Source organism: Thamnophis elegans, chromosome 4 (assembly GCF_009769535.1).
Source record: "Thamnophis elegans isolate rThaEle1 chromosome 4, rThaEle1.pri, whole genome shotgun sequence".
Classification (NCBI taxonomy): domain Eukaryota; kingdom Metazoa; phylum Chordata; class Lepidosauria; order Squamata; family Colubridae; genus Thamnophis; species Thamnophis elegans.
This window is the reverse complement of record NC_045544.1, coordinates 72528654-72542803: the sequence shown is the minus strand read 5'-3', so window position 1 is coordinate 72542803 and position 14150 is coordinate 72528654. Positions and strand designations below refer to the sequence as shown.

The following is a 14150-nucleotide window of genomic DNA, read 5'->3' as shown; positions in this document are numbered from 1 at the left end:
CGGTATATAAGTCTAACTGCTATTGCTATTGCTACAGCTCATGATAACTCCAAATCCACAATCTTAGAAAATTAGAATACTACATGCAATCAATAAAACAAGGATTGTACATAGAACAATATTGGACCTCTGAAAAGTATAAGCATACATATGTACTCAGTATTTGGTTTGGGCCCCTTTTGCAGCAATTACTGCCTCAATGCGGCGTGGCATGGAAGCTATCAGCCTGTGGCACTGCTGAGGTGTTATGGAAGACCAGGATGCTTCAATAGCGGCCTTCAGCTCTTCTGCATTGTTCAGTCTCATGTCTCTCATCTTTCTTTTGGCAATGCCCCATAGATTCTCTATGGGGTTCAGGTTAGGCGAGTTTGCTGGCCAATCAAGCACAGTAATCCCATAGTCATCGAACCAGGTTTTGGTGCTTTTGGCAGTGTGGGCAGGTGCCAAATCCTGCTGGAAAATGAAGTCAGCATCCCCATAAAGCTCGTTTGCAGAAGGAAGCATGAAGTGCTTCAAAATCTCCTGGTAGACGGCTGCATTGACCCTGGACTTAATGAAGCACAGTGGACCAACACCAGCAGATGACATGGCTCCCCAAATCAACACAGACTGTGGAAACATCACACTGGACTTCAAGCATCTTGCAGTGTGTGCCTCTCCATTCTTCCTTCATATTCTGGGTCCTTGGTTTCCAAATGAGATACAAAAGTTGCTCTCATCAGAAAAGAGGACTTTGGACCACTGAACAACAGACCAGGTCTGTTTTTCTTTAGCCCAGGTAAGACGCTTCTGGCGTTGTTTGTTGTTCAGGAGTGACTTCACAAGAGGAATATGACATTTGAAGCCCATGCTCAGGATCCATCTGTATGTGGTGGCTCTTGATGCACTGACTCCAGCCTGTCCACTCCTTGTGAAAGTCCCCAACACTTTTGAATGGCCTTTTCCTGGCAATCCTCTCCAGGCTGTGGTCATCCCTGCTGCTTGTGTACCTTTTTCTTCCATACTTTTCCCTTCCACATAACTTTCTATTAATGTGCTTTGATACAGCAGTTTGGGAACATCCAACTTCTTTTGCAATTACCTTTTGATGTTTTCCCTCCCTATGGAGGGTGTCAATGATGGTTTTCTGCACAACTGTCAGGTCAGCAATCTTTCCCATGATTGTGATTCCCACTGAACCTGACTGAGAGACCATTTAAAGGCTCAGGAATCCTTTGAAGGTGTTATGGCTTAATTAGCTGATTAGAGTGGGACACTTTGAGCCTAGAATATTGCATCTTTTCACAATATTCTAATTTTTTGAGATTGTGGATTTGGGATTTTCATGAGCTGTAAGCCATAATCATCACAATTATGACAAATCACGGCTTGAACGATCTTGCTTTGCATGTAATGAGTCTATCTAATATATTAGTTTCACCTTTTAAGTTGCATTACTGAAATAAATCAACTTTTGCACGATATTCTAATTTTTCGAGTTTTACCTGTAGATACACATGAGGCAATTCTAAAGAATGCTGGAAGCCTTTGTATATAGTACAGCCAAGGAATTATTTTGATTCTAATCTTTTGTCAAGGTATAATAGAACATGGCGTAACTAAAATCTACAGGAATACTGTAGGCAGTGTGTGTCAACACAAATATACAAGATTAGTCATTCAAATGTCAAACTTCAAACTATTTTTCTAATAACTTTGCAGTGAACAGGATTAAGTCAGGAACTTTTAGGAAAGGAAAGGAGACACAATGAAATTACATATTTGTGTGATCTGTAAATTATGTGATGCTGCTTATTCTATTTATTATTTATCACAGAGAGAAGGCTGAGCTGCAAATGGAAAGGAAAAAATAAAAATGAATAACTGATAATAATTCACATGAAGGCTGATATTCTTTAAAAAGTAAAAAAAAATGTATATATTAATGCTTTTTAATGCTCCATACTTTGGAATATTTCTGTCACTATTTCATTTCACTTGCCATATTAGTTGTTTGCACAATTAAAGTCTAAATATTTGTATCATGTACCATTTGTGACTAATAGATTTGAAATAACTTGCGAAATCTACTCCCTAAACATACATAGTACCCTTAATTTAATCTCCCTATCATCTGATCAATTATAGTCCTAACAAAAAATACCTCAGAGCCAAAAAGTCTTATTTCAGGTCTGTTGCAAAAATTGATATTTATTTTATATGTTTTTGTTCCTTCTTGAAAAAGGAAAAGAATCATCCTGAATGTATGGATACCGGTATATGTAATCACTAAAATTGTTAAATGCTGATGTGAACTTGTCTTTATATAGTACTTTAATGAAAGTATAAGGAGTTTGACAGGCCTACTTGATAAGATTTTATAATTCCATCTGACAGATTATGAAGGAATTGAAATGAGATGATTTCTTGAAAGCAGCTATGTCTTGTGCTATAAAAGTGGAGGAAAAATATGTGATCCAAGGAAAAGATGCAATTGCTTTAAAAAGGCAGAGATTTTTAAATCACTGAATTTATTTAAATATTTTGATAAACATAAAGATAACTTTACTGGCCTTTTACTAATTATATCATAAGTCAGGACAAATGGAGGACTTTTAGTACTCTTTTAATTTTTATATTAATATGTTCCTGTCTAACGTTCACATTATTTTCTCCTTTCATTGGGTTTAAATAAAGCTTACTTCAACTTATAGCGAAAGCTTGGTTTCGCAAAACCATTAATATTAACTTATACATTTATTAAAGGATAATCTTTGGCTAATTAGAACTGCAAAGCACCGAAATAAGCATGATTGTTACTTTTTATTTCTCTCTCATTCACTGATAGGCTTCTGTTGAATTACGCAACCCCTAGAGACTGGATTTCTGGAGTATGATTTTAGGGTTGGAAGGCAATCATAACAATTTCTAGATTTATTATACGGCACGATAATCTGAAAAAAGACAAAAAAATTACAAGTAGTCCTCAGTTACTGATTGCCTCACTTAGCAATCATTTGAAGCTATGAAAATGCACTTACAACCTTTGCGTTTTAAGGGGCCCTTGGTCACATGACCAACATTCAGGCACTTTATAACTGGTGCATTTTTATGACTATTGCAGTATCCCATTGTCGCATGATTACCATTTTCATGCTTCCCTACCAGTTTGAGACAAGTAGAGTTAATGGAAAACATGGCACTAAAGTTGTAAGTCACGGACAGATTATTTTCACGTAGCAACCACGTGCGTAGTGACAGAATTCCTGGTGCCAGCTGTGGTTGCTAACACAAGACCACCTGAAGTCAGATCTGATTGATATAATTTCTTATAAGTTATATCTTAAGGGCCCCAAGATATTCTGCCAATTTTAATAGTTCTAAGATTTGAAACTCTAATTGGCAGAAGGAATAAACTTGGGGAACAGGAGGACAAGCCAGCAGTCAGATAAAAGAAATCTCAATCTAGGATAAAATATGGCATTTGAGAAAGCACCTCAGATATAACCCTCCCTAATTCTCATAAGGGTAAAAGAAGGGAAGGGGGAAGCACATATGGACTTGCAAGATTTCACTGCTACAATCTTATATTAAAAGTAGTACTACTATTTGTAATTTTAGTTTCCTAATCTGGTCTACCTTGTAGGGCTCACACAAACTGCAGTGGTACTAAACTGGTTGAAATATAAAAATATCTTTATTGCTATAAGGTTATTAATAAACTGCCAATTGCAGATGGAAATGCAGTTTCCTATTTGTTTCGTTGTTCCTTTTCATCCTTGCTGTGACAATCTGTAAGGTTCTGGACTCCAGTAATCTAGATTCTAATGACAGTAATGATTTTTTAAATTAGTTCATATTGCTAGATCTCTATGTATAGCATATTTTGCCATGTCAGCCTTAAAGTTAAATCATGGCAAATAATTGTAAAGGGGCATCTTTTACTTCATGTGAGGAACATTCTTTATTACTTCTAAGTTTATTGATAGTAAACAAAATTATTGTTTTGCCTATTCCTTTGTATACATTTTGTACAATTGGCCCATGACTATAATATATCTGGGGAAAAAAATGAAATAGTTTGAGGAAATTCAAACCACAACATACAGAATGACAGTAGATCTTACCTGAACTGTTATTTTGGGAGGTTTGCAGGATTAGCCAGGATTGGGTATTATGATGTCCAATTGGCCTCGAGACAGAGTTAAAACTGAAGCCACGCCTCTGTGTTCCTTACTTCTGGTTCCCAGTTTCAACGAGTCAAGTCCACTGAAAAACACCTGAAAACAAGTCATAAGGGAATATCCCCTACCCCCTGAACTCACCAACCCCAAGGACCAATGCTAGGGCGGGAACCTGGCTAGTCCTGCAAACCTCCCAAAATAACAGTTCAGGTAAGACCAACTGTCATTTTCTGGAAGAATTTGCAGGATTAGCCAGGATTGGGACATATCCAAGCTAACATCCCTCCGGGGGCGCACTATTGGTCCTGGGTTTCTCATGTGCTACCACCTGTTGTAACACCCTACACCCAAATGCTGCATCACCTGATGCATAAGCGTCTAACCTGTAGTGCCTGATAAAGGGAGACGGGGATGCCCACGTAGCGGCCCTACAAATCTCCGCAATAGGTGCCTGTGTAGCCCAGGCTGCTGAGGTAGCTGCGCTCCTGGTGGAGTGTGCCGTGATGCCCTGGGGAACCGGTAGATGCTGAACCTCATAGGCCAGTGCAATGGCCAATTTGATCCACCTCCCTATGGCAGAGGAGGACACCCTCTTCCCCAAGGAAGATGGGTAAAAGGAAACTAAAAGTGCCTCAGATTTCCATGTGCATCAGGTAAATGCGCAAGGCATCCCTGACATCCAGCTTGTGCCAAAGGCATTCCCTATTATGTGACAGGCCCGGGCAAAAATCTGGCAAGACTATTGAGGTTGAGGTTTATTGAGGTTTATTGGGATTTATATGCCGCCCTTTTCCCTGAGGGAGACTACCTCCTGTGATCTGTGAAAAAGGGAATTTACCTTGGGGAGAAAGGTTGGATCCAGTCACAGGACGACCCGATTATTGTGGAATGTGCAAAGATCCGACCTGGAGGACAATGCCCCCAGTTCGGAGATGCAACAGGCTGAGGTGACTGCCACGAAAAACACTACCTTAAGGGTCACGAATTTCAGGTCAACCATCCTCAGTGGTTCGAATGGTGCCCCTGTCATGGCTTAGAGAACCGTAGTGAGGCTTCAAGTTGGAAATCTGTGGACTAACGGGGGGGGGGAGGGAAATTGCCTGTGCCCCTCAGGAACCTCTTAACTAAGGGAAGCTGGGAAAGTGGAAGGAGCCCTTCTTCCTGAATGATTGTGGATAGGGCTGCTACCTGCCTCCTAAGGGTGCCATGTGAGAGCCCCTTAACCAACCCCTCTTGGAGGAACTCCAAGATGTGTGGTATCAAAGCCTTGCGGGGATCCGCTCCCGAGGCCTGTCACCACTCTGCAAAGACCCACCAAATGGAATCATAGATCCTGGTGGTGGAACCCCTGCGTGAGGCCTCAATGGTGGAGATTACTCTCTGGGAAAGCTGGGTGTCCCTCAGACATTCCCGCTCAATCTCCACATGGCTAGTTGCAGCCACTGTGGGTCAGGATGCACCAGGTTCCCCTGTCTGAGGCCTACATCCCTCCCCGGGATCCTCCAAGGATGTGACACTGACAGGCAAATGAGATCCACAAACCACACCCGGCGCTGCCAGTAAGGCACCATTAAGATGAGCTCCGCCCTCTCTGAGATCACCTTCCGAACTACCCCAGGGAGAAGGGGAAGGGGAGGGAAAGCGTAGAACAGGCCCTCTGGCCATGGAGTCCGAAGAGCGTCGACCCCTTCTGTTCCGAGTCGGGAACCGAGAGAAGAAATGTTCCACCTGAGCATTCTGCGGTGTGGCAAACAGGTCCATCTCCAGATGGCCAAACCTGGAGCAGATGGTCTGGAACAGTTCCGGAAGAAGACTCATCACTCCATGGTCAACCGTGGACCGACTGAGCCAGTCGACTTGATGGTTGTTCACTCCCGTGATGTGCTCTGTCCTGAGCGATTGAAGATGCCTCTCTGCCCAGGCACCAAGTGCCATTGCCTCAGTACAAAAAGCCCTGGAGTGTGTGTCGCCTTGCCGGATGACATGGGCCTTCGCCGCCACATTGTCGGTTAGTACCAAGACATCCCGGTCTCGAACATGGTCCTTGAAGTGCCACAGTGGCAAGTGAATCGTTCGCAGCTCTAGCCAATTGATATTGTGCTGGAGGTCCATCCAAGTCCAACGGCCGGGCGCCATCCACCCATACAAGCTGATGTCCGTTGTCTGGATGAGGCGCTCCGGCTCCCTGAACTCATAGCCCTTGTATAGCACCAGGGAGAGCCACCACCTCAACGACAGTGACCTGCGGCGTCACTGGAACCCTTGCCTCGGAGTTGCTGGAGTTGGACCTCTGATGCAGCAGGAGGCGCCATTGAAGTGGCCTTGCGTGCAGACGAGCCCAAGGCACGTCTATGCAAGAAATAAATTTCCCCAGCAAGCTGGAGAGCACCACTACAGGAACAAAACTCTGAGGTCTAACTTGTCTAACTAAATCTAACAAACTAACCTTGCGGTCGTGGGACAGGAACACCTTCCCCAATCTGGAATCTATGAGGGTCCCCAGTGAAGATTCCTGGTGCTGGGGACTAGGGAACTCTTATCCAAGATCACTGAAAAACCTAACTATTGAAGCATAGACACTACTAACGAAATGTCCTCCCTCGCACGTTTTTTTTCTGGGCCACCTTCCTTGGCACCTTCCTTGGTGCTCTCCATCTCACCCAGCTGTGCTGTGGCTCTAGCCTTGCACAACAGAGATTTGAACAAATCCCGGGGAGACAAGCCTGAGAATGCTGGTGCTTAAGAGTTAGAGGAATCTTCATCATCCGACATATCTACTTCACTCTGAACCTGATCCCCAGCCATGAAACCTTCGCTAGCCAGAGAAGGCGAAATTGGTCAGTGCACTCCTGAGGGGGAGGGTCTAGGCCTGGCCTGAGTAGTGTTTCCCCCACAGTGACCTTTGCCACAGTTGCATGGCCTGCAGTCCCTGTCTGCAATCCAGTAGCAATTCCACATGAAATTGCAGAGGAAATAACCCCCTGAATGCTTGCAGGAAGCTGCTCCATGTCTCTAATGAAGGAATCCTCCTCCCCAGCCTGTTCACAGTCATCGGTCTGGACGTCAAGGACGTCCTAATGGAGCTATCCCCCCTGGCCCCCCTGCATTGAAAGGGATCCCTCAGATAGGGGCCCTGTTCTACCATTGAGAATGGGGGGGAGGGAAAATATTCCCTGCATATTCCTAACATATAATGGGGAATCCCTCCTGAGAGGAGTCTTAGAACTTGATCTAATAGGCCATCTGGACCTCAGTGGAGAACTAGGCATACCTCTCTGTTCAGCCCTGGACACCTGCTTTTCCAGGACCCTGTGCCTCCTTTCTTCGTCCCTCTGTAAAGTCTTGGAAGGCTTCCCCGCAGCCATGGTCTTGCGCAGCCTTGCAGAGGCTGTGGGTTTTTTGCAGGACCCACTGGAAGGCCCCTCCCCAGGGGACAATGGGGGGGGGGAATCAGGCCTCTCTTCTCTATCCGCCATGGTACCAGGTTGGGCCTCCTTCAGGCTGAGCCCACCCGACCAGCAGCAAAAAATAGCTTCCCCCAGTCACTCACAGACCCCGCGCGATGAACGCAGCCATCGATAGACCTTTCCGGACCTTTTTCAAGCTGCGCGGCTGCTGGCAGCACCATGCGGCGCAGAGCCCAATCCTCTTAATCCTGCGCCGCTCCCGGCCTCGCCCTGGGTTTTTAGGCCTTGCCGCAGCTGTAGAAGGGATTGCCCCCCCTGGGATGGCAGCTATGAGATCAAGGCTCCGTAGCAGGCAGGTAGGAAGAAATTGCAGGATGGCACTGGATTGTGTTTGGGAATCTCTGGAACCAAAAGCAACTCATCCTTCTTCGGCCAGACAGAGTTGAAACTGGGAATCAGAAGCAAGGAGCACAGAGGCATGGCTTCAGTTTTAACTCTGTCTCGAGGCTAATTGGACATCATAATACCCAATCCTGGCTAATCCTGCAAATTCCTCCAGAAGACTTCTGATTAACTGGTAATATTACTTCATAATAAACCCGGCTAATTGTTTAGTTGAGAATACTAAAACAATACTCGATAAAATTGAAGTGTTCCATTACTTTCTCCATTTACCATTTCTGCTGCATGATTTGTGCCTACATATTACCTAGTTTGTACAGCAACTTTGTTATTAATTCTATGGATAATGATAGCAGATAACCATACTGAAAGGTTAGGAAATTTATGTAGTTTTCATACATAAGTGACATTATTAGCATATTTGCATTGTAAGAGTAATTAGTGGAGTAGCTTTGTAGCATGTAGCAAGTAAGGTCATGGCTATCAAACATCAAAAATATCTACCAGGCTATCCCACCTCCCTTACATGGACAATCTGAAGCCCTAGGGAAAAATACAGTCAGAAATGGAATCACTGTTCAACATTATCCAAATATAAAGTCAAGATATTGCAATGGAGTTTAGGCTGGACCAATATGCCACCCTTATGATCAATGGGGAAAAGAGTGAAGACTGAAGGAGTTAAGATGTCCTATGGAAATAATATTAGGAATATGGATGAAAATTATTATAAATACCTGGGTATCTTTCAGGATATCAACAGCAAGCACATTGAAATCAAAAAGAAGGTTAATAGTAAAGACATCAGAAGAGTGAAGAAAATGTTAAAATCCAAACAAAATGGCAGAAATACCATCAAGATGATTAACGCATGGATAACTCTAGTCATTAGATATACAGTGGATTGGATTACAATGGATTTAAAATGAGGTAGAAACCCTGGATAGAAAGACCAGAAAAATGACAATGAATCATGCCCTTCACCGGTGCAGTGACATTGACAGACTCTATTTACCAAGGAGCATAGGTTGGGCATAGATACACCAGATAATAGAAGAAGAAGAAAAGGCTTTGGAAGAATATCTGAATGCCAGTGAAGAGGATGCTAGTACATATGAAGGCTTACTGAATATCAGATACCAAACTGTCCTCTAAAAAAGGCCAAAGAATAGAATACAATAGAATAGAATGAAACATGGCAAGGCAAAGTAATATATGGCCATTACAGGTAGTCAGTTTACTTGGTGATCGTTCAATATCACAACGGCACTGAAAAAAGTGACTTATGACCATTTTTCAGACTTATGACCATTCCAGCATCCCCATGGGCAAGGGATTTACCTTCAGATGCTTGACAACTGATTAACATTTATGATGTTGCAGGGTCCCTGGGTCATGTGATCTCCTTTTGCCACCTTCTCACAAGCAAAGTCAATAGGGAAACCAAATTCACTTAACAACCGGGTTAATAATTTAACAACTGCAGTGATTCACTTAACAAATGTGGCAAGAAAAGTCATAAAATGGGGTAAAACTCACTTAACAAATTTCTCACCAAGCAACATAAATGTTGGGCTCAGTTGTAGTCGTACATTGAAGACTACCTGTAGCCTAGCTGCCTAGCAGACAGATTAGATAACAAAATTTGGCAATGGCTAAGAGCAGGAAAGTTGAAGAAAGAAACAGAGGAACTAATTCTGGCTGCATAAGACCACACCTTAAGAACAAATGCAGATAAAGTCAGAAAGCAACAGACTGTAAATGTCTTCCCTGTAAAGAAGCTGATGAAACAATCCTATTGCAAGAATATCGCAAACTGATTACAAACAATATTACAAAGTAAAAATGGTGCATTGAATATCTGCAACAAATACCACTTGCCTGGAAGCAAGAACTTGGGAATTCAGGCAGTCAAGCATCTGCTGCATAACACCCCAGACTTAACAACTGTCGATAGGAAAGACAAAAAAGTCGGAAGGGGGGGGGATTACAAAATAGGAAAGCCTACAAATAGAAGCAGAATAACAGTGATAAAAGAAAGCAATGATAGGCAGGTGCCCTGAGTGCTGTCCCAAAGTTTCTGAAGCACTACTCAACATCAGCATTGAAAAAAATCACACCGGTCAGTTGCAAAAGGCAGCTTTACTTCGGACAGTTTATATCCTGTGGTCATACCTTAATAATAACATTAATCAACATCTGCCCCTCCCAGATTCTTGGGAGGAGTAAAGTAAAAAAAATAAATCCAAATCCAATCTAAATATCTGGCTGATTATGCAACTAACCAAAATAAATTAAACTTTCATCTGCCACCCGACTTTCAGTGATTCAGGGAGGCTTACAATATTCAAATAAAGAAAGTACAATACATATCGTATATCTTCATTCTAAGCATTCTAAGGTACAGTTTTTCAGTTTGCTTTTTTCTTTATAATTTGGAGTAACAGAAACCAGTAGTTTTAATAAAACCAAAAAAGGATTTAACATTGTCCAAGGCCCATTTTGGCTTGTAATGGAGAAGAAACCCACTTTTGTTACTAGAATTACACTCAAAGAGGAAAAAATGTCTCTGTCAAGTTTAGACGCTTTATGTTCAGTGCTTGTAAATATATTTGTTGTGTTCCACTTTACAGTGTTAGATAAACACTCACAATACCATAAAAATGGATCTAAAAAAATAAATGTGCAAAGTGAACTCTTTTTTTAAAAATGTGAATCATAATTTATTTATTTATTAATTCAATCTGGATGCTACCTTATTCCAACTAACCCTGAATGGCTATTACTGGCACTGAAATGAGCCATATTTTATATTTGGTTTTCTATAGAGAACCTGTTTTATAAATCCATTTTAAGGAATCTATTACTAAAGCTCTCTCCGCATGTTTTGTATATGACTGTATATGAAAATAATGAATGCATCACTTATTACAACTGCTACATTTTAAAATGCTGCACAATTAAATAACATCTAAATGTAGAAGGCTACTATTTGCACCACTGCCACATCCAAATTAGTACGATTCATTGAAATAATTAAAAACATAAAATACATGAAACAAATAAAGTTTGTTTCCATTAAATATGAACTTATTGCATGATAATTGAAGATAATATCTTTGCATTATGATGTAAGAAAAATCAACTGTTTTGCATTAAAATTTACAGAGTTTGCATATGACTGTATGAGGATTGGAAATTTTTAGGAAAGATGAACTTCCTTTTTCTTTTCTAAGTTGGAAAACGGAAGATTGTTCTGAACATTTCAAAAGGAGAACATTAGGATAGTCTCTTATGCTGCCTCATGAAAATTGATCAATAACTCTAGATAATTACTCCAATTACTGGACATTAACTCCTATGTACCCTACAGATGCTTCCTCTGTCATGTTACTTCTTCTGAAAGTGCCAAATTATTCGAAGCTTGAACTATTTTTCTTTCTTCTCTCAACAGTAACATATTACTATATGTTCATATTTCTTCTTTTATTATAAAATTATCCAGTGTTTAAGTTCTTCTATACCCTTCTGTATCTGCCTGTGGTAAAAATCCACATTGGCAGCAAAGTCAGTACAGACTGCAGATTCTGTGTTGCCAAGTGTACAGTATAATGCCGTTCCTCCAATACTAAGGAAGACAGTTGCTATGCACAGTAAGATCAGCAAAATACAGGAGCCAGCTCCAACGTCCTCTGTAAAAAGATGGATGACATAGAGTGAATAGAATGACAGATAATTGAAATACTTTACCTACCTATATTGCATATATTCCTCCACACTGAAATAGCCAAATAAATGCCCCAAACCAGCAACTTCCCATACCAAGAGCAAATATCAATATTGGCCAAAAAATAGATTTAGGCAATAGGCTTTTGCTTTAAGAGAAGAAAATGTGCACAATAAAATAATTATTTGTACTCATAATTTGCTTCTATAGATAGTCTTGCTTAACAACCACTCATTCCATGACTATTTGAACTAATGATGATACTGAACGAGTGGTATGTATGACTCGGTCTCAGAAGTCCAGCCTTTGCAGAGGTCATAGGGTCATGTGATTTTGACCTAGCTGCTTCAGGATCAGCTTGCAATTTAAATTTTGCAGCATCCCGCGGTCATATGATTGCCATTTGTGACTGTGGCTACCAACTTCTGACAAGCAAAGTCAATAGAGAACTCAGTAGAAGATTGCTAGTAGCTTAATCCACTTAGTAGCACTTAGCAATAGCACTTAGATTTATATACTGCTTCAGAGTGCTTTACAACTCTAAGTGGTTTATAGAGTCTGCATATTGCCCCCAACAGTCTGGCTCCTCATTTTATTGACCTCAGAAGAATGGAAGGCTGAGTAAACCTTGAGCCAAGGAGCGAACTCCTGGCAGTTAGCAGAATTAGTCTGCAATGCTGCATTCAAACCACTGCGCCAACATGGCCCTTTTAATAACGGTATGGAATTGCTTAACATGCTTAACCTTTCCTTTCCTTTCCTTTCCTTTCCTTTCCTTTCCTTTCCTTTCCTTTCCTTTCCCCTCTCCTCCCTTGCCTGCCGGCCCTATTCATAAATCAAGATAATACAGTATATATCAATGACATTATGCAATAATTAAAGATAATAACAAAAGCCAATTAAGAGATGTGTAAATCAAACCTGGCAGAAAATAAAAAATGCTATGGGGGATGCCAAGATTCTAGTGGCAAATTAGATTTGTGGAAAATACTGGAACAAGGCAGTCAACAACTGTTAAGTATATGGAAAAGATAAAACCTGGAGTTGGTTGTAGAACAAATCCACTGATTTCTAATAGTCATGGATATGGCTCAGAATTCTGTAACTTTCCAATTTACAATCAATAGTTACAACTGGTGAAAAGCTTACTAATAAATGATTCAGTTAGATCAAAGGACCACATATGACATATGGAACAGTCTAGTAATTCTTGGGTCACAAACTCATGCCTGTGTCCCAGCATATGCAAAGGTGATGCTGATAAGGAATGTTATCTTTACTTGAAGTAACTAACTAATGAGGGTTGGGCATCAAATCATTACAATGCAAATTCCCTTCTATATGGTGCATAAATGATAAGATAAGAATATCAAGATATAAGAAAAGGAACACTCATGAGCTCATGGTACCGAAAGACCTAACCTTTTGGATGTCAAAGTCTAAGAGTCTCCACTTGAGCTAAGCCATTTATCTACCCCCTTTCATTGCAGACATTTTGTGAAAGTGGCCTTAACATATGCCCAATATTCCAAATATAACCACCATCTCAAAAAGAGTGATAGGTCATGGGATACCCATCTCCCACAAAATAGTGCAACACAATGTTTGAATGAAAGTATATTACCTATAGTTGAGAGCAACCTATCTCTCCATTCATGACTCTTGGAATATAAGCACATATGGCACATATAAGTAACTTGAATATTTATAGTTTCATATTTTGTATGATTATGCAATTCTGGGGTTAAAGTTAGCAAGAAGAAAGTACCTTGTTCTAACGTTTCTTCCATTTCTTGGAATCTCACTCTTCTTTTTGACTGTCTCAGCTGGATTTTAGCCAATGTTTTTTCTTCATTGTCGTCTCTTTTTTTCAATATAGACACAAGCCCCTCCGCAGGAACAGTCTAACAAGAATGATAAAGTAGACTATTATAAAAACAGTGTTTCATTTGCTACATATATACAGCGTGCTTATATATTGCAGAATCTTACACATTACCTTTGAGATATTTTAACTCTTGGCTTTAATCTTCACAATGATTGAAGATTATTAGTTGCGAATATAATTGTTTTATAAGATATTTGACTTTAAAACACTGTTAAATACCAAATACCAAGGGCACTATTAATATATTGTAATATAATGTTCTTCATTGGTTCCATTCGGATAGAAGCTAGATGCTATCATAGATAAAAGAAACTCAAGTATTTCCTTATTTGGATATTGGACATGCAATTAAGAATAAATCTGATATTTTTGAATAAACACAAACAGACAAAACACACACACACACAAACCATAAAACCATCTTCCATTACAAAGTGTGTCGATTGGTTACAAAAACTTCCGTGCATCCCTTCCACAGTCATCACCTACAATTCATATCAAATCATATATTTTAAATCAAGTATATTTATATATATTACTATCATCATACCTCAATCTTCATT

General features: G+C 40.6%; 1 protein-coding gene across 3 annotated transcripts in view; it reads right to left on the bottom strand.

Annotated features, from left to right (window-relative positions):
* Positions 1 to 10099: 10099 nt before the first annotated feature.
* Positions 10100 to 14150, bottom strand: part of CNST (consortin, connexin sorting protein) — a 41667-nt gene continuing 37616 nt past the window's right edge. For all 3 annotated transcript variants that reach the window (XM_032215450.1, XM_032215451.1, XM_032215452.1), the window contains exons 12-13: positions 13468 to 13603; positions 10100 to 11664 (exon numbers count right to left, since the gene is read on the bottom strand). In XM_032215450.1, coding sequence (XP_032071341.1) covers positions 11462 to 11664; positions 13468 to 13603 — 339 coding nt within the window. In that variant the 3' untranslated portion in view covers positions 10100 to 11461. The remainder of the gene's footprint in view (positions 11665 to 13467; positions 13604 to 14150) is intronic.